At 36.4% G+C, this 24,926-nt stretch overlaps 1 protein-coding gene across 1 annotated transcript; it reads left to right on the forward strand.

Annotated features, from left to right (window-relative positions):
* Positions 1-5,633: 5,633 nt before the first annotated feature.
* On the forward strand, positions 5,634-22,414 carry LOC138710375 (pepsin A-like). The gene is made up of 9 exons (XM_069841256.1): positions 5,634-5,734; positions 6,679-6,763; positions 7,806-7,929; positions 8,712-8,830; positions 14,338-14,522; positions 15,870-15,977; positions 18,935-19,055; positions 19,303-19,389; positions 22,217-22,414. Exons 1-9 carry the CDS (start codon positions 5,667-5,669, stop codon positions 22,343-22,345), a joined length of 1,026 nt encoding a protein of 341 aa, XP_069697357.1. The 5' UTR covers positions 5,634-5,666; the 3' UTR covers positions 22,346-22,414.
* The last annotated feature ends 2,512 nt before the right edge of the window (positions 22,415-24,926 follow it).

Genomic DNA, 24,926 nt, shown 5'->3' on the forward strand with positions numbered 1-24,926 from the left:
CTTACAGATACAGTTTACATGTCTCTCAAGTTGACAATACCACGCGTTGCCTGGTTGCTATACAAACAAAAGAAAGACAGTGCTGTTATGCAGAGCTGTCTTAACATAATATTATGGGCAGTGTGGGAGTTGTCCGGGGCCCATGAGCACAGGAGCCCCATGCTAATTTATGCACAGATCACATTTTAACACTAATTTTCCAGTCACCCGCCTCAACATTCAAATATTTTATTAACTCTGTAGAAAGAGAAAAATTACGACTTGTAGCGGATAGTTGGAATGTCTGACATTCTGAAGAACATCGACCAAAGTAGGTACATGAAGAGAAACGCGCTATTTACCTTCCATGCTGTGATGATCTCAGTCATAAATATAATATTAAAGATTGGAATGTCATTGGACTTATGTTTGGTGCGCGAGGAACAATTCCCAAATTTACATTGGAGATCCTAAGACAAAGTTTCCTGAAAAGACTCTTCAGACAATTGCATCAACCATTTTAAAATCTTCATTCAACATCATCAATCACCATCCCTATTCATCTTTATAATATTCAATGTGTATAATTTATTTTCAATAAATTTTTATCGTTTTGATAGCTATCACATCTTGTCGCAGAATATTATTTTTTTTTCAATTTCATTATGTATTTTTTTAACATTAATTTACATTTTATTTTTTGTTCATTTGAATTGATTAGGATGTCAATATTTAAAATCCAAGATTTGGACGACTATCATTTCGATATAATAAACACATTCTCTATCAAGAAATTTCGCAAATGGTTGTGTTAAACACTTGATCAATAATAAATAATTCAGGGTAATTTCATAATGTGGGCCTATGTTATTTCAGTCGGCATAATTTACCAATCTTCTTCTTCTTCTTCTTTTTCTTCTTCTTCTTCTTCTTTTTCCGGTTTCATGACTGCTGACGCCGTCTTCCGGAAACCAAACGCCAATCCTCCCTATCCATCCACTGCTCTGGTGGTAAATTCCTTGAAGTCATGGCAGTCTGTACCCCTTCTATCCACGTCTGTGCTGGACGACCAAATACCATTTTCATGTTGAAATGTTTGTTTTTAAGTTCAGGGCATTATTGTATTGTCCAAACTATCGTCGTGCATTACAGACGATATGTCCGGTTCAAATTTGTCGATTTATGTGGGGCGAATTTCCATATTCGCCGATGTTGGCTCTGCAGAAGGAGGTCTGTCGAGGATGTTTCACCTTGATATAAAAATATTCGCTTCCCCCGCTCCCATCCCTTCATGTTTTAATCGCTTAGGGCCGTATTCAAAGACATTTTTAGCGCAGGCTTTCGGTGGATAATCAGCGTTTTTCGTATTCATAAACCAGTGTTAGCGACAGGATTTGTTATGAATGCTGTACTAGTAACCAGTGGATAGCCGGGGCTAGCCTAGTACGCTCGTAGCGCGTGCTGCGAAATGTCTATGAATACCACCCTTAAGGACTTTAACACAGTTCTTAAGGTTAGTTTTTCATACAAAATAGGACGAAGTTTGTAAGTCTTGGTTGCCTCCCTCATGTTCGAACATTGTATAAACTAGTCCACACCTTTGTAATGATTAATTTTTGCTGCACATCATCTTTCTTTATTGTCAAAACACTGATTTTATTGGAGGTACTAATGAATAAGCCTATAAGAATATTTTACAGGTAATTTACCTATTTAAGTACGAGATGAAGATAAACGTAAACAAAACGAAGACCATTCTTATCGGAGAAAAATAAAGAAGATCGACGTGCGAATACTAAATAAGGTAGAGTAGTGGAGCAAATGAACAGCGTCAAATACTTGGGGTGTACTGTAAGCAGTAACATGAGCTGCTGCCAGGAAATCAAAAGGAAGATGACGATGGCAAAGGAAGCGTTTAATAAAAAAAGGAGTATCCTGTGGATCTCTGGAAAAAGAACTAAGGAAGAGACTAGTGAAGTGCTTTGTATGGAGTGTGGCATTGTATGTGGCAGAAACATGGACATTACGGGCTGTCATTTCGCAGAACATTATGTATGTATGTATGTATGTATGTATGTATGTATGTATGTATGTATGTATGTATGTATGTATGTATGTATGTATGTATGTATGTATGTATGTATGTATTACATGCTACAATTCTTACTCCTATGCTGTAGATTTTACTTTACAAACTATTGTATTTCTTAGATTAATTCAGGCTATTGTAAGTATCTGTAACTTGGTGAATTATAGTGTATCCAGATCAATCATCATCATCATCATCATCATCATCATCCTTCACGAATTAGGCTTCTGTACACCTGTTTCGGCCCCATCTAGCAGTCGTCTAAAAGGTCTTCCTGGTTGACGATGTCCTCTAGGTTTATACTGCATCATAATTTTTGGGATTCTTAAATTTTCCATTCTTCTTACATGATCTAGCCAATTTAATTTCTATCTGTTGATTTTTTTCTTCTACTGACTCTACTTCCAATTGTTCTAAAATTTCTTCATTCCTTTTTCGGTCTAAATGAGTATATCCTGCTGTCCTCCTGAAAAATTTCATTTCCGTTGCTTTGATTCTGTTCATGTCTTTTTTCTTTAATGTCCAAATCTCGCTTCCGTATAAAAGGGAGGGTAATGCTAGTGTATTATATATTTTTATTCTTGTAGATTTTTGTACTAATTAGCTTTTAATGTATTGTTTATTATTCCTAGAATTTGTGTAAATTTGGTAATTTTCTTGTTCACATCTTTTTCAGTTTGATAAGATATTTCACAACCCAGATAATTGAAATTTTGTACTTGTTCGAGGCATTGGTTATTGTGTATTATCTTACTTCTGACTGGATCTTGTTCTAAAAATGACATTACTTTTGATTTTTGTGATGAAATTTCCAACCCAAAATCTTTTATTATTTTATTTAATGTATATAATCCTCTTCGTAAATTACCCTCTGAATTGGAAATTATGACTTGATCATCGGCAAAGAGTAAGGTATTTAATGTTAGGCTTTTATTTTATTTAATTCCTGATGTGTAGATTTGGTTCCATTTTAAAATAATTTCATTTATATAAATATTAAATAAAGTTGCTGATAGTGGACAACCTTGTCGAACTCCATTATTAACTAATTTTCTTTCGGATAAACAGTTATTTATTTTGACACCTATTTTGCTGTCTGTGTAGATTTCTATTATATTTTGTGCGAGATCGTGCGTATTTGCTTGGTTTCCGCACAAAACCAATCCGCGGAAAGTGTAAAATTCCACATTCAGTATTCCCAACCTAACACACATAACAATTTCCCTCTTCTTACCGCTTAAGTGACATATTGATTTTACTGCTTTAGGCTTTTAACATATTCTTTTTAGAGACGTTCAATATAGTAATAATTATAAATTGGAAACTTACCATTGCAATTTTACCTAATTTGCACTGTTAATTATTGTTTTTAAATATTTGCAAAAATTAAGTAAACTCTACAACTCCACTAAAGTTACTTCATTCGTGATGCAAGTAACATTAAAGAAGCCGTGAAAAAATCAACAAGATTCCAGATGCCGATGTTATTACCGCAATATGTTATATAAATAATATTGTTAAAATATTAAAATGAAAAGTAAATCATTACGTAACCTTACCGTTTGTTTTAAGTTCGCATTTATAGAGTGGGAAAAAAAGTGACAGACGTATATCACGGCCTGTTGGAATATAGTAAACACAGAAAACATTTTAAAGCAACAATGTTGAAGATAGATATGTTTGTTTTGCAAATTTGCCGTCATTGAACAGAAACCAAGATGGAGATTTCATTGCAACTAATTAGAAATTCCTCTTTCAGGTATGTAATAAAAGATCTTCGCACAAAATAATGTACGATCGACGAGCGGTATGTTTTCTTTCAATTCTCGGAAATTAAAAAAGCTCAACTACGTTTCGCTTTTTCAAACTTTTCCTCGAACATGAAAACTTCAACATACCGCTCTTGTAACGCATATTACTATTGCAATATATAATAGAAATCTAAACAGACAGCAAAATAAGTGTCAGATCAATTAATGCTATATACTTAACATAGCGTCTAAGGTGGCTTTTCCTTAGTTCATCATTTGTTATCGGCCATTTTCCATTATCTTTGTCACATCTCTCCGTAAAGTCTGCCTTTTGCCACTTAACAGTCAACAGTCACACACAAGGTGAATGTATGTGTATGTATATGGGATTATTCAGGTGGCCCAGTGCACCGCTTTGCCCGAAAGGCCTACAATGCTGTTAAGACGGCGCTGCTGTTATGATTACTGTAGCCTACTTCCCGCGCACATTGTGCGAAATAAAATGGACAGAAATCCATTCAAGTATAACTTAACACTTACAATATCTGAAGTGCGATCATAAATAAGCACATTTTTCACACCGTTTCTTCGCCAAATCGGCATGTTTACTCACTTAAGTCACTTAACTTGTGTTTTTAAAGTTATTACCCTAATAATTCAAGGAGTTAGGCCATTTTCTTAAATTAGTAGATGTATTTTCATACCTCATTCTAGACGTTTCAGGAATTACTGACGCTCAGCATCGAGAGAGAAAATCTTGTTAACATTTTCGAGGCCTTCAGAATTCGGTCGCAGTTGACCTTGGATGCCAATGGAACACATAATGAAAATATTTTCATATGATTACAATTTCCTTAAGTTTACTCATCTCACACAAGAAAATGTCAGATAAGTCGTGAAACAAACGTGTGACCGGGAAGAAACAGGTCTTAAGTAAAAATTTTATACTTTTCAGGAGAGCAGTAGAAAGATTGAAATTGGTGTCAATTATAGAGTTCTTTAATTAAGAGGTTTTTCCTGAATATTATTTTTTATATTCCTTCTAAACTGGGTAATGTTGCTCATTTAACAATTTTTTTTATTATTGCCAAAAATAGCGGCACTTAAGCCCTTTTAAGACTAGAACCCAAAGTGAGAAGAAGGGACTATTTAAATATAATACCTTTTTCATATCAAAATAAATGATAAATGTAAATTATAAGGAATTTCAAAACAGGTCTTAAACAATATAGGACTGCTTACCTGGTGCTTAAAGTTTTAAAAGGAAAGGGCATCAGTATGTGATAAAATAGCTAAAATACAAGTTAGATCTTTTTAATAGGGAAGCATGGAAAGTAAACATGTGATGTTTGTAAGGAATAAAGTATTAAATATTCTTAAGTCATTTCTTCTGTGTGTGCTCGATTCAAAAAGTACTTAGTTCAGTTGGTAACGCTGTATAAATCTAGTCAGGAGTCTTATTTGAGTTCAACTGTTCTAACAAATTGTAGAGAATTGTTTCCATTTTCAGAATATATCAAAATCTCATTTTCACAAAAATTGACTTAAGACCTTTTTCCTCCTGGCCACAGAAACATTTCAGTCAAAAGTAGAACTTATCTTTTAAAGACCTTTCGTGTTCTGTCAAGAAAGATGTTGAAAATTTTCAAGTACTTTGTCAGTTAAAGGCTTCTAACACAAAGTTGTAAAATAACTTATATACGCAGAAAGATGATTGCCATCATTGCACAGGGAAAGAGTCACGCGTTTTGTGTAAACCGAATCATGAAGATAGTGTCATCACTGTGACACGTGTGAGATGGGTATAAAAGACGTGGAAGAGCCCTCGAAGGCACACTTCCATCAAGATGTCTCGTCTCGTCGTCTACCTCACCATAGCTGCAGTGGTGGCAGCGGCTGCAGAAGGCTTCCTTCGGTAAGCTTCCAACAGTACAAAGTTACAAATGCATCCTTGAAGAATCACAGTTGTAACATAGTACTTCAGATTGTTATATGTCAGGTGGTGGATGGGACGTTTAAGTTGGTACCTATTTTGGAAAAATATCCGTTACCATTTCTCTTCTACACGTCCTGGAATTTGTCCATATGGAGAGGTTCTGCATAATAATAGACATCATAAAATTAGATGTCAGTGCATTTGCAGAGTTCAGAGCCATAGTGGGCCAAGCGCCATGTATTAAGAACAGAGAAAAGTAGGGTTAAAATTAAGTGAATATCATAATTTAATGAAACATATAGCAAGTAATATAAAGTATGCACCTTAAAACTAAATGATATGTCAATCTTCATTAAACAACGGTATTCACTTAACTTTAACCCTTGCTTTCTCTGTTTTTAATGAATGGCGCTTGACCCACTATGGCTCTGAACCCTTCATTTGAAGACATGAGATTCGCAGTACATGAGGAATTATTTGGTTTGACAGAAAATGGAAGCAATAGAAAATTGATATATTGGCGTATAGAAGCATCTCTGATATTGGCTTAGTGATCGGCCCAACTGTTCGCTTCGAAAGTTACAGCGGTCAACCTGATGATGTTGACAAAGTAAATGAAAATGTGTACCAGCCCACCATTCCCTATTATTTAGAAAGGGTCCACACGGTTACAAGTCTAGCGCTCTAACCACTAGGCGGGTTTTGGAATGTACATACTACGGTAAAACGAAGTGTAATAAAATCCCCTAGTTATTAAACACTGATGCCAACATGCGAAGGGCTTCATAATTCTTCCATGCTTAACTAAACACACCAAAAATGATGGTTACACCTTGTTGTGACAAATTATTCATTATTGTTTCGAGCAGTGTAAAAGTCAAACTGCTTTTGTTGTATTTTAATTAACTTTAATTTTTTTCTAGTGTTCCTCTCCAACGCGTTCGACGACCAAATGGAGACAGGAGACAGATTTCGGCCAGGAATGGGGACGAGGTACCTCTGAGTGATGTACGTAGGCCTAGTATATATCATAACTTCTAAGTCCTAAACGTATGCTATTCAAATATTTCTACGTTTCATGTACACAGGATTTCCTTATTAAAATTATATAGGACCTAAGACGCCTAAATAAACTACAAAGTCCTACAAATGCCTAAAAACTATGTTTGTGCCTAAAAAGCGCCTATTTAGTGTTTTGCGTACATTTCAAATAAAAATATCGGTACTAAAAATGCAAAAATGCCCCCAAAAAAAGTACAAAAATGATACTTATAAATATGTAAAGAAAAAAACTCTTACAGACAAACACTGATGTGGCAAGTTCGTTCCATATTGTTGTTAGAGAGAGAAGGAAGAAGATTTTACTTGATTTCCTGGAACCGAAATTTGTTTGAAAAAGTCCATCTTAGTATAAAAGGGGTAGTAGGATGTTCAGGTTAGGCGAGGCTTAGAAATCAGTTTTCGCGTCAGTGCAATCCCGTTATGAGAAATGAAACTGACCAATCAGCAATTACTCTCGTTCACTGAGAGAATTTAAGGCTTCAGTTCAGTAGCAGGCCTACTCAATGTCAGCTCTAGTTCTTTGTACGTAAATTCCACCTAAATTAGGATATTTACCGAGGTTAAAATTATTAATTGTTAATTTTTTATAAACTAAACGTCCTAAATTGGATTTTACGAAGTCCTAAATCTCTCTTTTAGCACTTAGAAATCCGTTCCGTAGTAAAATCAGTAAATCACATCTTATTAGTAATAGTGCTCTGACCTTCAATCCAGTTTTATTTAGATCCCCGGCCTGGTCGTGATAGAATTTGAGCTAGAGAAGCTGAAGTTGCAGAGTTCTCTTCGGGGTTCTCCCGTTTTTCTCGTGCATTCTCCACCTCCACTCATTTCATCATCTTCAATAGTTAAAATTAACCAGAGTTGAAGCCTTTGTGTGGGGGAAAGTGGACATTATTAATAAATTGATATGCTAGTGACAACTGTGAATAAAATTAAATATATTTGTCCTGTCACTCACAGGTACTGAAATGATGGTGTTTGATTTCAGCCCCAATACGTTGCCAATATCGAACTCGGAACTCCTGGCCAGCCCATCAGAGTCGTGCTGGACACTGGATCTTCTGACTTGTGGGTTCCGTCTTCGGAACTCTGCGACTCTGGTTACGACTGCAGTGAGTATCTTCCTAACAATCAAGAAACTACATTGCATTCCGGAAACAGACTTAACACTGATCTTGAACTGTTGTAGCCTAATACCAATGGAACGTTTCCTCCAATCGCAGTTTCCTTAACGTCTCCGAGATCCACAAAGCCTCCTCTGAATCATACAACTGTTCTTTCAAATATGGCTTCATAAATGATTGAGGGGTTAAGAGAAAGAAAAAGACGCGGTTTCAATGATATTGGTGACTCGTTTGAAATTATTTTAGTCTTCTATACCCTGACTGATATTCTACGTCGTAGCTGCGTGGTCTAATGCGTCATATCTTGAGACTAGCGTAATGAAAGGCGCGGTGGATCGTATGTTCGCGGATGGGACATTTTTCTTGTGAAATTTCGGCTACTATATGGGGCCTCTGCCCACCCAGCCAACAAGATATATTTTGGGAAGCTACATTGGGTAGCGAAAACAGGTTTCGCAGGCAAGGTACGACTAACAGGATTATCGATTCGTTTGTTTAAGAATCAAATAATGCTGGGCGCAAAACCACGTGGCCCGGGTTCGAATCCCGGTCCGGGGAAGTTACCTGGTTGAGGTTTCTTCCGGGGTTTTTCCCTCAACCCAATATGAGCAAATGCTGGGTGACTTTCGGTGCTGGACTCCGGACTTATTTCACCGGTATTATCACCTTCATCTCATTCATACGCTAAATAACCTAAGATGTTAATAAAGCGTCCTAAAATAACCTACTACAATAAAAATAAACTAATGTGGAAATTGTTTTCTTTGTAGATATCCACCACGTTTTCTACCCTAAAAAGTCGAAAAGCTTCCAACAAGAAGACCAACCATTCAGTATCCAGTATGGATCAGGCCCTGTGCAGGGCGTGTGTTCATCAGATGTTTTACAGGTGAGTCAGATGATGAATTCCAGTCACATTTAACACTTCTTCTTTGTTCAACTTGGTGTGAGAATTTTGGTTCTTTGTACCATGTCATAAGAGGAGAGACAGCCAACATATTGGAGGTATACAGGGTGTGTCAAAAAGGATGGCACAAAATACACGATAATAGAAGCAAAGTCCCAGTAAACAAGGGTCCGCAAACGAGACGTTTGCAAAAAAATTACGAATGTATGGTAACAAGCCGCCACTGATGTCATTGTTTGTAGCGTAGTATGGTTTAGTCCTTCCGCACTAGAAGCGGACTTATGCTCTTCGTTTGCAAAACTGAAAATTCCCGAGAGGTGGAATTGCAATCAAACCATACACGAAGAACGTACAGGGTGGATACAGTACACAGTCTCAAAAGGTAACAGTGACGTCAGTTGTCTGAAGAGTGGTAGTTGTGCTGGAACCTTACAGTAATGAAGAGTATGCGGATATGCATTTCATGTGTGGTAGGGCTAACGCCAATGCTCGGAAGGCTGTGTACCAAGAAACGTATCCTGATCGAGTTCATCAGCATGAGCCTATTGATAGATATCCCATCGAGTCTTTGTACTGCAACATACGATGCTACAAACAATGATATCAGCGGCGGCTTGTAACCATATATTCGTAATTTTCTCGCAAACGTCTCGTTTACTGATCTATGTTTATTGGGACTTTTTTGCTTCTATTGTCGTGTACTTTCAACCCTGCAAGTTTGCGCCATCATTTTTTATACACTCTGTATGTCTGCCTCATAATCATGGAAACAAGTGAAAGGAGAATCTGTCTTACTTAAAAGTTGCCTGATGTGTCTTCCATAATACAGGGATATCATTTTATTTTTACTAACATTTCTAATATTAACTTGGCTATACCTTTGGATTAACGGTTGAGAACCGGAACACCGTTTGCTACCCCCTTCCACGACTGAAGTTCAATGATACTGGAGAAAATACAAACATATCACTTTACTAGGTACAGGAGGGAAGAAAATTAGTTCATCCATTTACGTAAAATAGGAAATATCGCTATTTTGAGTTTGAAAATTTTCATTAGGTTTTTGTTTAATCAAAATAAAGTACTGTATTAACAATAAGTGTTTTTACTCATGAACTGAGCTATCCATTCGGACATATTCATTATGCAGTGTATATTATACAGTTTACAGCACATTAGCATACAATATAGAGAATGAAGTTAAATTGAAAAAATAGTTATAATATGGAGGAAGTTTAAACACATTTTTGAAACTGGTGGCCGTTCATTTCGATACAGGCTTCAGTCATTTTATGCATATTATCAAACTATAGATTATTGCACCTAATTCCAATTACCAGTTTCGTCCTTCGTACTAGTAACTCATGTTCAAATAATTCTGTACTTACTCTATAAAAGAGTACCTTATGTACTTCTGCCCAATCCGAAAAGATAAAATTACTCAGACATGCTATCTACTGTTCGTCCAAGTGGTTATGTCGCAGGGTCGCAGAAAGGGGGAAAATCACGTGACAGTTAATTACTTAACGATGCCCTCTTATTTAAGTTATTTGAAACAGTGGACGCCCAATTCCTAACAGAAATTACTGTGTTCATAAAAGAGCTAAGACAGCCCAGCCACTAGCTTTTACAGAGGGGCGAGCAGGGGGGAAAACCGGGATGCGACGTAGGCAAACAGAAGACAGTACCTGTGCGAAAATATGATTCAATATTGAAAGCTCTTTCGTCACTGGAAAACGCGAACATATTTCTGGAACGTACTATACTCACCAACTCAGTACTGTTTACTAGACTGTAAGGCGACTTCGACTGCATACGCGGCCTTGGTACTGTGTGAGGACGGTTGGAAGTTTAGTACTAGAGGGGATGGGAGTGAAGTACATTCAAAAACTAAGGTACAATAAAAATTGAAGTAAAAATAAAATGATGTCCCTGTATTTTGAATTCGAAATATTTGTCTTAATCATTTACAATCAACTCTCAAGACAGTTTCAGTATTGCCGGGTACAAGAAATGAAGGTTACTTGCCTTCATTAAATTCAGTCATTACATTGATTGCCTCCGCAGAAAATTAAATTTCTCACGTCGCCAGAGGACAGTTATAAATATGTTATAATTAGGGTTCGGAAGTTTATGCTCTAACACATTACTGAATATGAATAAAAATATGTCCTTATAAATGCAGAACATGCTAATAATTAATATGCACTAATAAATGAAGAGAAATTACATGTTCTGTAACAGCACACGCCAATGCTAATGAGTAGGGCTATGAAAAGGGAGAAGTTAGAGCTACTATTGCGACTTGCGTAGTGGTTTGTTTACGAAGTCAAACCGTATACACGTCCGCTCTGCACAGATGTACAGTTCCATTCCAATAACTTCAGCATACAGAACGTATTCAAACCATGTTAAGTTAAATGTACTAGTATATAAACGTGCCAAAACGGAAAATAAACCCTGCAGATACATTGAGGAGATATGTAACCGAATACGGTGCAGATGTGTTTCGTATTGATGGGATAACCTTGTCTGTAATCTATGCGATATAAAGGTTTCTACTCATAATGGTCCCAGACATGTAAATGGACGTTCTCTTGAAAACGTGGAGCAGTCTGAAAGGTATGGTTTGTTTTAGTTTTATATTTTTATTTGCAGTTAATAATGAAAACATTATCATTTGAAATATTTTTATTCCTTTTAGGATGTCTGTTGGGATGTCTAGTCCATCTTTTAATCAAAACCTGTGTGTTGCACTAATCTAATGTAGACAGGGTACACGGGAATAACATCAAGGTCCATTTTGCAAAGTTTCGAGGAAAACGAATTTCAAAGTTTAAGCACTTAATATTGATTATACGTGTATTTAATACAAATAGACGTAGTGCAATGTAAAGAACGTTGATTTATTATTAATTATACAATGACATTTTGATCTAAATTTTAATGGTAACAATGGAAAATGCAATATAAACAATGTGTAAACTTCCAAAGTAAGAACGATCAAGGTCCAGATAGGAAACTTGGAGATACATGGGATACAACGTGCATTATAGTGAAACACCAGTGTAAATCAACATATTTCTGTTTCAGTTCATCTCTCTTAATTTACAAATTATAACAAACATAATGCGCATTGCATTTACACTCTGTACTGCTGCTTACGTCACGTTGTAGGGGAAACTCACCCCTATTCCACCCACCGCAGCTCGGTACCATCACTAGTTTTAACTGCTCCCTTTTCATAGCCCTGCTATGAGTATGAACTTACACTTTTTTATTCAACTCCCCGAACACAGGTTTGGACCTCATAAGTGACACCAATAAGGCATCACTCATGAGACAACTAAACCAGGAGATAATGTGGTGGGGTGGCCAGTTCCTTTCCTCATTGACTAGTTACGTATTACAATAATTAGGCTGAACTTACATTATTCCTTAGATATTGAAGCTGAGGGGTTACTTTTTTTTCAAAACTAATATCGAATTTAAGTTATTGCTGCAATGATATTTCTACATACAAAAATATGAAAATGTTTCATCAATTATGAAAACAATTCAAATGTCACTATCTCTACCCCCCAAAAGTGCCACAATTTTTTATTTATGCTATGTAGAACGCTATTCAAATGCGGACGTCTCTATAATAGAGATTGTTACTTCTAGACCAGTGTTTCTCAAACTTTTCTCAAGTGGGGACCACTTTTTTAAGCCAGAACAATTCCGCAGACCACCTTATTCTTGTTCCCTTCGAAAGCAAATTTATCATTTATGTAGCATATTTTAATACCAGTATACTTACATTTTGTATATGATTATGTCTCGTGACGAGAATATTGTACGAAATGGAAATATAAAAATTGGAAATTTATCTTTTGAAGAGGTGGAGAAATTCAAATATCTGGGAGCAACAGTAACAAATATAAATGATACTCGGGAAGAAATTAAACACAGAATAAATATGGGAAATGCCTGTTATTATTCTATTGAGAAACTTTTATCATCCAGTTTGCTGTCAAAAAATCTGAAAGTTAGAATTTATAAAACAGTTATATTACCGGTTATTTTTTATGGTTGTGAAACTTGGACTCTCACTTTGAGAGAGTCGACCTGGTTGGCAAGTTGGTATAGCGCTGGCCTTCTATGCCCAAGGTTGCGGGTTCGATCCCGGGCCAGGTCGATGGTATTTAAGTGTGCTTAAATGCGACAGGCTTATGTCAGTAGATTTACTGGCATGTAAAAGAACTCCTGCGGGACAAAATTCCGGCACATCCGGCGACGCTGATATAACCTCTGCAGTTGCGAGCGTCGTTAAATAAAACATAACTTTGAGAGAGAAACATAGGTTAAGGCTGTTTGAGAATAAGATGCTTAGGAAAATATTTGGGGTTAAGAGGGATGAAGTTACAGGAGAATGGAGAAAGTTACACAACATAGAACTGCACGCATTGTATCCTTCACCTGACATAATTGGGAACATTAAATCCAGACGTTTGAGATGGGCAGGGCATGTAGCACGTATGGGCGAATCCAGAAATGCATATAGAGTGTTAGTTGGAGACCGGAGGGAAAAATACCTTTAGGGATGCCGAGACGTAGATGGGAAGATAATATTAAAATGGATTTGAGGGAGGTGAGATATGATGATAGAGACTGGATTAATCTTGCTCAGGATCGGGACCAATGGCGGGCTTATGTGAGGGCGGCAATGAACCTCCGGGTTCCTTAAAAGCCAGTAAGTATACTTACATTTTAATGTAGAAATAATTAATTAAAATTAATTTAATTCAATTAATTTTATATTAGTATTAACTAATTCATTTAATGTTAATAGAAGAAAATTTCTTATATCGTGATTTGCAAAAACAAATAAAAAAATTAATGCAGAAACATGATCGATTTTCAACAAGTAAAGATGCAATTTTGCATGTTCTTTTATTGGTGTACGACGTACAGTACGTGACCATTTGAATGTGAAGACTGGGTGTCAACGAAACTATTAAGAAAGTCATAAATACATGAAGAGGTTCGGTACATTGGTCCTGTTATGAATTCGGGTGGTCCTTAGCTAGGTAATAGGCACAACGCCAGATTGCAGGGAATAGATGGCGAGAAACACCATGTTCATAGTGCTTTAAATCCCTCTTTTGTTGCTGAGAGTAGAGTGGGAAGTCGGTAGACGGGTAGGTTAAATATATTTCATGAAATGTCAGTACTGGGAGAAAAAGTGAAAGACGATTGTCATGTGTCATTTACAAACTCTGAGATTTTCACCTATAGTGTGATACTCAATTCGATTGAATTTTATTTTTTTTTCTGTCTTTTTTTAAGGACCACAAGGGCAGACATCGAGGACCACTGGTGGTCCGCGGACCATAGTTTGAGAAACGCTGTTTTAAACGAATCTTTATGGAATTATTACATTGCTGTATTTAGTATATCCTTCTGATGTTAATTTCGAATTGTACCTGTAATATTCTTTTTAACAGATTCCTGGACTTTCTCCTATGAAGATTACATTTGGTTTAGTTACTGGCGAAGGAGCAGGAATCCTATTCGACAACACCACGGATGGAATACTTGGTCTTTCATATTTATATCAATCAACAATTAGTCCTTCTAGAGCCCTTACGAACTGCATCAACCAACCCTTGTTTTCTTTCTATATAGGACAGTAAGTGCAACAATGTGTTTCAATCAACTTCATTTGAGCATCATAAGGATTTTACTTTCAATTCATCATATTACAATATTTAGGAATACATAAATATCATCATTCCAGGTCTTCCTATCCTCAACTTCTTCCTCCATCTTTCGAGATCGATTGTTCTTAACCAACCGTCTTGCACTTGGTCTACCTCTAGTGATAGTCCATAAGGGTCATATTCATAGACATTCTTAGCGCGGGCTTCCGGTGGATGATCAGCGAACTAACGTTTTTCGTATTCATAAACCAGTGTTAGCGATATAATAATATATGAATCCTGTACAAGTAATCAGTCGATAGCCGGGACTAGTTTAGCACGCTCGTATCTCGGGCTAGCGAAATGTCTATGCATAGCACCCTAGATGCCTAAAGATAAGCGTTCACTACATCGTATCGCACGCATCGGCTCTCGGCAAATCCGTCCACGTTTCTCAGATGAGCAACTTTTCCTAAGCGTGCGATCATGGCCTCCTTTAATAAGTCAATTTTAATTGGTCAACTGTTACTATTATGTCGTGTCATGTTCAGTGTCGCGCTAAAATGGATGACGGAATATTTATTTCGCTTGTAGAAAACTGCGAAGAATTGTATAATTTGAGGCGTTCCCATTACAGTAATCAAGTCGTTTGATTCATATATATATATATATATATATATATATCATGTAACCAATATCTCTTTCGTTTATTCCTCTTCAATTAAGACACATGAAGCAATTACAAATTCTTATTCGCTAAAACTCATAATTAATAGACCTAACCTGAAATCCCTCTGCTTTCAGCAATGTCAATATTGTACGACGTCATGTTTCAAACAGCTGATAGGGGAAGCCGATGAGAGGATGAGATGGAGCCGTCACAGTGAACGCACTGCACTTAAAATATCCTTTGCGTGCGATTCGTCCGAGGAGTGCGATACGATGTAGTGAACGATTACCTTAATTGTAACTCGTACTAGGTAACCCCTGGCGTATGGAACCTGCAGCGCATATTCTCAAAGGTCGTTTTTTCTATTTTATAAGGAAAGTTATTGACCTTAGCAGAGCATGCTTGACGTGCAATATTTCCTGGTTCTATAGGCGTTTGGACACCCATGTTTTAGTCCTTCTTCCTACTGTTTATTTTCTAATACTTTAATTGGATATCTATCATGCTGCATTTTGTAAAAGAAATTGCATATTCTTGAAGACAAAGTAGGTAGGCCTACATGAAAAACAATAAGCTTATTCAACCCCTTAAACTATGTTACAATTTTTAACAGCATTCGAAGTTTTGAAACCATAATCATGTTGAACTCCGTTCTTAACAATTTCAGGGATGGTGGCGAAGTTATTTTTGGAGGTATGGACAGCAAGTATTACCATGGAGACATAACTTACGTCCCACTTTTGAGCACTTCATTGTTCCCAGTTTCTGTACCAAGGTAAGGAATCCTTCGTAATCTTGTGGCAGTATGAGAGTACTTCAGATCTGATGCAAAAGTGATTGTATAAACGTGAAGTGCTAATTTATATACAGCCACACCGTGAAGGCTGTTTTCTGCTGTCTGTAATAAATCAGAAATATAGTCCTGCATAGGAGGAAAAGAAAAGGCAGATTATTTAGGTGAAGCGAATCGCTTATTTAAGAAAGGTCTAACTCACAAAAAGTAAATATTTGGGAAATTAAAAGAAAACCGTTCATTTTCAAACATATCGACATGTAAACTTTCATAAAATCTTTAACAAATCATACGAATGTACGCAATCTATAGTCAGCTTGTGTGATTTTTTCTGTTGAAATTAAGGTTGTTATCGTGTTGTGATGAAGTGGATTTAGGACCTTTAAAAATTAATGGACTATTTGTTTCATGTAGACCTAATTTGTGTGTTTCTTTGTATATACAGTAATTTACATGACAAATAGAATATTAAAGGATTAGGTGCAGCTTACAGCAGTGAAATTTTGGAAATATTCAACGTTTTTATCCACCGTTACTGTATCATGTACAATAATGAAAATTAATATGTGTAAAACACTATCCTTCTGTTATATGAAAAAGATATCTTTACGAATTCAATAAAATTATTTACATTTTTTTTTTCAAAATTCAGTTCATTGTGCAGTGATGAAGCGTTTCCCACATAACTAAAAAACTTTCCAACATTCTGTGATGAAATTTTTGTGTGTATTTATGCATGTCATATCTACAATATGATGCAAGATCACTTCTCTACCTTTGATAGATCGTCTGATAAAAATAAATTCATTTTAAAAATGATCAAATATCAGTATTTTCTTCTAACACAAAATAAAAAAAATATATATTATTTATTAAGGAATGTAGTTGAAAGAGCATGATATTGTAAACATGTGTTTCAGCAATAAAATAAAAGAGATAGAACATGAAAAAGTTAACAACTTTATGAGTTATGAGGGAAATGCTTCATCACTGCAGAATAAACTGACGCCATTTTTAATTTAAAAAAATATATATAAATATTTTTTTCACAAAGCAGAAGGACAGTGTTTTACACATACCAATTTTCATTATTGTTATAGATACAATAATGGAGGAAAAAAATGTTGAACATTTCCAAAAGTTTTACTGCCTTAAGCTATACCTCACCCCTTAAGTTTGGAGAAATGGAAGAACCTTACAGTAATTTAAGACTTAGTTTTATAGATTAGAACTATGGAATTATTACAATAACAATAATTATTGCATTACAATAAGAATAGCTATATGCAGGAAGGGCTTCATTCGGTGATTTATCAGAATCAAATTAGCCTTGGAAATGCTATCTGAGGTAGTTCTAACACCCTGTGCAGAAAGTACTTCACATATGTGATTGGGAGACATTGAATGACGTCTTAAAACTTATCGTTCCTCTCAAAAAGGACAGAAAAGAAAAGTGAGTTTATTTTAGTTATCTCAGAATTTTTTTTTTATGTTCTGAACTGAAGCCTTTTCTGCCTGTAGCGATTCTGTTACAATATTACAACTACGGTACCGGTATTACAAAAACAATAATGAAAAATCTTCATGAAGTTTATATTACATTTTACAAGCAACAATTGAAAGTTTCAAGTTTAGGTAAATTAAAGGCACACACATCATAGATGAAAAGTGAAAGAACACAATGATAAACAGCCTTTCAGTACCGGTACTCCATTTCCACAACTTGGCCTGTAGACATTAATTCATCAATTTAAGCACAGAAACTTAATCATAAATAAAAGCAAAAAATAAATAAATAAATGAATAAAGTTTGACTTCGATATTTTCTAACGTTAATAGAAAAAAAAAAGAGTTCGGCTAAGTTTGGGGGAGCGGAGCCCTCCAGATCCTCCCCCCCGTAACTTCGCCTATGCTACTATAGAATAAATAATAGAAGTGTAGAATACGGTAATTTTTCTAATATCACTCGTGGAATAAAATGCAATATTAGATAAATCAAGACCGATTCTAGCAGATTTTTTAATGCACTAAAAGAGAGTGAGTGCACGTTTTCAATTTCAAGAATTTCTATATCTCATTTGAGGAATGGAAGCACAGTATTGTTTTTGTAACAGCCTGTACAGATGTGTTAGAATTCTGCAGGTGTTCAGGCCGCCACTTGGAGAAATATGAATAACATACTGCACAACAATGCAGAAAAAAGAAAATTGATCCCGTTATAATGTGTAAACTTAAAGACGAAATTAAATGAAATAATTAGAGTTTACATTTCATAATATATGACATTTTGCTTTTTAAATAAACAGATTAAAATTGGTCCATCGCTTTGGAGTAATGGTTAGCACATCTGGCCATGAAACGAGCAGGCCCAGGTTCAAATCCTGGTTGGGATAAGTTACTTGGTTGGTGTTTTTCCGGGGTTTTTACTCAACCAATTGAAGCAGAATTGTTGGGTAATTTTCGGTGTAGGACCTCGAAATCATTTCGCCATCATTAATTCACATATCATCCATACAAAATCCTGTGTTAAGTTCACGGTGCAGCGTGCTGTACTTGTACAACAGCACAGCCGTTCGGCTACCCAATCATTCAGGCCTCAGGCTGTAGTGCATGCAAACCTTCAGGTGTCTCCTCTGTACAAGAGGAAAAAAAAAGTAAAATTGTCGGTATATTTTGTTATAATTTTACTTTATTTTACAGTACCTTTATTAAATGATTATATTCCGATATACTATACCAAGGTCAAGCTATAGCGGAGGGAGGATATAAATTAGGCCCCCATAATTTCGTTATCTGGGTATTCTATGAGTTTGCTTTGCCCCCCCCCCCCCAAGGAAACGGTCCTCTCTCCGCCTATATATGATAGTCTACCGCATCTTTACAACTTAATACAAATTGGTTGTCACACACAGCTCTTTTTGTCTTTATTAAATTTTCAGCCTCTCAATTGGAGACCAGACTATCACCAATGATGTTGGCATTGCAATTGTGGACACAGGAACTACTGGACTCGCTGTGTCCCTAGAAGCGTGCAATCAAATAGAAGATATAATGCAGGGCGTAAGTGTTAGTTTTAAATCATGAATACGGGGATGGGATATTAAATTTATAGAGTAGACCGAAGTCACTCCCCATAACTTGGAACGCGACTGGACTCGAGTTAGAGCCCTCGATAACATGCAAAGACTGTGGAATCCAGTCATGATACGTAGCATACTGTATTTTTTATTTGAGTTACCTTATACATTCTTCAACGTTGACCGGTATATTCGACGTCACAATTGTTTACTTCTTCAATTTCTTACAGTACCACTGTGGAGAAGGAGCTCCCACGTTGACTTTCTTGATTAATAACATTCCTTTCCCGCTGGAGAGCAAGTTCCTCTACGACGAAGTGAGTATTATGCTGTTAAAAATGATTTATAACCTATTTTAATTCTTGCCTGCTCTGTGATAGCTGACGAACCTTAAAGATAGACGTGGCATGGACCTTCAACGTTGAGAATGGGATCGTCCTTGGAAATACAAGAAATTCACATGAAAACATATGACAACTTATAAGATTTTAAGTCATGATATCTTATGATATCAAGAAATATCTTCTGTAATATCATCCAACTGTCTGTCTGACCTCTATTAGACAAATAGATTTTGACCATAGGTTATTTAGTCTTGACAAATAAACTTATTAATGAAGTAAATATTCCTTTGCAATTCTCGGAAATTTACCTGAAAATATAGGAGTTTTTTAATGTAAGATTTTTGATTATAGTATCTTATGATATTTTAGGCTTTCACTGTCATAGTTTAGAAGAAGTTTTTGTTTTGAATGTGATCTTGAGATTTAATACTTCCGGCGTTTGCAATTTTACGATTTATAATAAAGGAACTGGCCACCCTACCCTATTATCTCCTGGCGTAGTTGCCTCATGAGTGATACCTTGATGGTGTCACTTGTGGGGTCCAGACCTGTCTTCCGACAGTTGACTAAACAACAACAATAAATATTTACGATCCTAAACACATTGTTCACTGTGAACTTTTCATCCACTGTACTGATATTTTAATAGAAAAATGATGCTGTTACTATGTCGTTAGTTTTGAAAAACATTCCGTTCTGTAGTAATGCTACTAACTGTGCATTAACGGGACTCCCCTGTGGTCTGGCTGTATCTTCTCGGGTTCAAAACTGGCCGAGGGCGCTAGATTTTAAAGGGAGATTAGGCCCTCCGGAAGAGAAGTATAGCTGGGAGTCCGTATCGAACATTTATGACATTTGAAAGTACCTTCCTTGAGAAAGGGCTCCTGGAAAAATTTGTTGGCCATTTCTCACCTCACTGAATTTTCACACTGAATAACCTCTGCCAATAAAAACGTCGATAAATAGGATTGATTTATGTTACTATTTCTACTACTGTTGCTACAACTACTACTCTATTACTACTTCTACTACTGTACTACTATTACTATTGCTACTACAGTACTAATTTACTATTGCTATTACTTTACTACTATTACTATTGCTACCACTGCACTACTATTACCATTGCTATTACTGTACTACAGTATTATTCCTATTGCTAATATTGCATTAATATTACTACTACTGGACTACTATTAACATTGCTACTACTGAACTACTATTAATATTGCTACTACTATACTACTATCACTATTGATACTCCTGTACCACCATTACTATTGCTACCCCTGCACTACTATTATCATTGCTATTACTGTACTACAGTTTTATTCCAATTGCTACTACTGCATTAATATTAATATTGCTACTCCTGTACTACCATTACTATTGCTACTACTATACCATTATTACTATTACTACTACTATTACTAATACAACTATTACTACTACTGTTGCTACTACTACTATTTCTACAACTACTAATACTACTACTACTACTATTAGTCTACTACTGCTACTGTTGCTACTGCAATTACTATCCTTAATACTGTTATTACTACTATTACCATTAATACTGCTATTATTGCTACTATTATTACTATCGCAATTACAATTACCAGTACCATTACTACTACTACAGGAACTACATAAGCTATACATATGAAATATTATGTTAGGTTTTAGCTCTAAAAATATATAATTAATTAGAAATAATACGGCGTGGAATTTTTCATTTGCTAGTTAAGTAAAGTAATATATACAGTAGAAACGAGATAGTTACAGATGGTTTAATCCAAGTGATTGGTCAACTAAACACTGAAACAGTCCATCCTTTGAATTGATCTTGAATAAGGAGGTTGTGGCAACCCTAGCACTAGGACCTGAAAAATCTATCGCGCCTTCCCGTCATAATATTCTATCAGTCCAAGTAGTTTAATGTTCTTGATGAACTGGATCAAATTACGAACTGAGACTGTCGATAGCTCATCAAGCTTTGGAAGGCGTTTTCCAAAGATGAGACTCTTTGATGAGCGAGAGCATTGCAATCACATAACAGATGAGCTACAGACAGCGAGTAGAAGCTGGGCTAATGTTACGTCCCTTCTAGTATATCAGATGTTTCTTAAGGGCACGGTGTCCTGTGAGGGAACCTCCTTCCCAAGAGAGGTTTTTCTTCTTCAATTGTAACAAATGTCTTTATCTGCTTTTATCAAAATGGCTTGACTATCTCTGTAGTCTGATAATCAGCATGCAGGCTTCCAAATCTGGAGGTTCCGAGTTCGATTGCCGGGCTTGGCTCTCGGGGAGTTTTTCTTGAAGACGAAAATTTCTAGAATCTGGAGATTTATGTGTGTCGGGTTATTAATAATTAACCATTCTTTAAATAAAATAAGATATCATCAGGACTGTAGCTCGGCAGAAACCTGAACACATGGTTCAACGTAACAATGAATTTTTAAAAAATCTTGAGTGCCTGTAACTCTCAAATTGAATTCCAGTAACTTTTGTCTTTCTTGAGAACCCAGTACCTGATCAAGTATGGCGAATCCATAAGGTGCTTTTATTGATGTTGATGATGTAATTACAAAGGAAAATCACATAGTGTAAAATGACCTTATAACTGGACTACGAGTCCGAGATAACAAATTTAAAACCCTCAAATAAATCCTATACTACAGCTAGTTTGCGACACAGATACGACAAATGTCCTACATAAATCTCACCAGTGTGCTGAATTACAGATGTGCCCTGCTCATAAGCTAAGGACAGAATGATAATTGAATGTTTCATGTTTCAGAACTGCAATTTGCAGGTAACAGCAACCGACCAAACCTGGATACTTGGCCTTCCATTCTTACGGCAGTATTACTCAGTCTTCGATATGGGCAACAAGCAAGTTGGGTTTGCACCTGCTGTGCAAGCATGAGCAGCAATGATTGCTATAGGAGATTCTTGTAACAGACTCTGATGGAAATAAAGAAGTGAAGGAAATTGAGGACTTGCCATTTTATTCCGAACAAATTCGCTGTACTCTATTCACAGTAACTACAGTCTTTGATGCAAACGAGCGCAAGTGTTAAACTTGGTCCGCTCTTGGAAACAATGGGTCGTGTGAATAAAACCTAAACAACTGCTAGTAGTATTACGTTTTAGCAATTTTGAGTTCTAGTATTTAGTACAAGGATTGGCAATTTCAAGTATTTGAAGTGAAAAAGTTTTGGAAAATTTGGATAAAGAAAAATGCACAGCAGCGCAGACTATGCTCACTAGTTGTGACCGGGGCGTACCGAGCCTTGTGAAACAAAAGAGAATCGAAATGTTGCTAGTAAAATTCTCGACAATGTTCTCTGACAATTCACTGCACTACTCAACTGTCAGATTTACGAATATAACTAAGATTTTTAATGCACAAGTAAATAAAGTGAATTCACGTTTTCGGAGATATGACATTTTATCAGCGAAATGAAAGAGAAATATGATGTGGCCCGAAGTCAACAGTGCATGCAATTCACACTAATATATTTTTTTTATCAAACCTTAGCACGGATAGTGCGTCTAATTGACACTAATAAATCTTACCAAACCCTACCTAGCCTTATCACCGTCAGTGCGTCTCATTTGCACTAATATTTCTCCTCATCAAACCCTACCTAACATAATTACTAAGTTGAGAACATGTAGCCTACTTACTTAGAAATGGCTTTCAAGAAACGCGGAGGTTCATTGCCGCCCTCACATAAATCCTCTATCACTCTCTATCCTAAACAAGGTTAATCACATTCTACCTTCCTCAATTCCATTTTCATATTATCTTCCCATCTACATCTTGACCTCACCAAAGGTCTTTTTCCCTCAGGTTTTTGAACTAACATTCTACAGGGTGATTCACGAGGAAAGGTAAAAAATTTAGAATGTGAATTTTGAAGTCATTCTGAGTCAAAAAGTTCGTATGAATATAGCTCTGTTTTCGAACGGTTACGGAGATATGGCTCTGTGATTTCACAAAAACTTCTGAGATTCCATTTTACTAACTCGCATTTAGAGAGAGATAACGGAAAAATTTAAAGTTTATATTCACGCATGCACACATACGTAATATTCTAGACTTCGGTGTCGATGTTTTTTGTACATTTTCAAAGGTACCTCCTTCTGCTTCAATGCGCTCGGGCGTGAATCTCGCGGGAGGTTGCACATAACTGTTCTCTATGCCGCATCCACAATACGGTCGATTAGCGCCTCCCTCGTTTTCCCCTCCCTTTGCCATACCAAGTTTTTCATCTAACTCCATAGACGTAAGTACTCTTTGATATGGTACCCTTCTGTTCGGAAAGCGTCGTTCATATTCAGCGACGGCACGCAGAGAACTTCCATCACACAAACCATAAACATACACAATATCGGCGTATTCTGTAGTCCAAAATTTATAAGGCATCTTGAAAAACACAACTTAACACTTCCGATAACTGTACCTGTATAACTACTGTACTGTAGGTAGCTGACTGGACTGGTATGAATTGATGATAGTGCAGGCTATTTGTGTTATCTGCGGGTTCTGTGTCATTACATCAGACAAGGGCAGGCGATTGGACATTTTTATTGCACCACCACCCGGTTTCTTCCTCTTATCTACATCGTTCACAATGCAGATTCCAATTTTACGTCATTCATTGCGACCTTGACCTTGTCTCACGCCTCGTCTCACGTCAGCAGCATATGGTAACGTCTGATTCACATTGGGGCGAGACGTTTTACCAAAAGAATGCATCTAACTCCGCCATCGTTCGAAAACGAATTTATTTTCATATGAACTTTTTCACTCAAAATAGTCTAAGATATTGTATCCTAAATTTTTTACCTTTCCTCGTGAATCACTCTGTATATGCATTTCTTGATTCAGCCGCACGTGCTACATGCCCTGCCCATCTTAAACGTAGCGTCCATAATAATGATGAGAGCGAGATAATATTTGGCGAGATGAGGCAGAGAATTAGCCTTATATTCGCCTTAGGGTTGGAGAGACGATCGAAAAAAAAACAACTAGGTAATCAGACCAAGCAGGAATCGAACCCGCGCCCTAGCGAAACCCATGAACGGTAGGTAAGCGCCTTAGTCGACTGAGCTACTTCAGTGGCTCAATTTAACGTTCTTAATTATGTCAGATGAAGAACATAATGCGTGGAGTTCGTTGTGTAACTTTCTCCATTCTCCTGCAACTTAATCCTTCTTAGCCCCAAATATTTTCCTAAGTATTTTATTCTCGAACACACTTAACTTGTGTTCCTCTCTAAAAGAGAGTGTCCAAGTGTCACAACCATACAGAACAACCACTTTTTGCTTTTGACCGAATAATAACAGGCATTTCACATATTTATTCTGCGTTAAATTGCCTTGCGAGTGTCATTTACTTTTGTTAGTGTTGCTCCAAGATATTTGAATTTTTCTGCTTTTCCAAACAATGGATTTCCAGTTTTTATACTTTCCTTTCGTACTTGTTGTGGTCACGAGAC

This window comes from Periplaneta americana, chromosome 12 (assembly GCF_040183065.1).
Source record: "Periplaneta americana isolate PAMFEO1 chromosome 12, P.americana_PAMFEO1_priV1, whole genome shotgun sequence".
NCBI lineage: Eukaryota > Metazoa > Arthropoda > Insecta > Blattodea > Blattidae > Periplaneta > Periplaneta americana.

What these genes read in the sequence shown, in the direction of transcription:
- LOC138710375 (XM_069841256.1), top strand. Translation starts at nt 5,667, where the DNA reads ATGTCTCGTCTCGTCGTCTACCTCACCATAGCTGCAGTGGTGGCAGCG. An exon ending in TAGAAGATATAATGCAGGGC is followed by an intron (nt 19,056 to 19,302) that starts GTAAGTGTTAGT and finishes AATTTCTTACAG; the next exon opens with TACCACTGTGGAGAAGGAGC. An exon ending in GCAAGTTCCTCTACGACGAA is followed by an intron (nt 19,390 to 22,216) that starts GTGAGTATTATG and finishes TTCATGTTTCAG; the next exon opens with AACTGCAATTTGCAGGTAAC.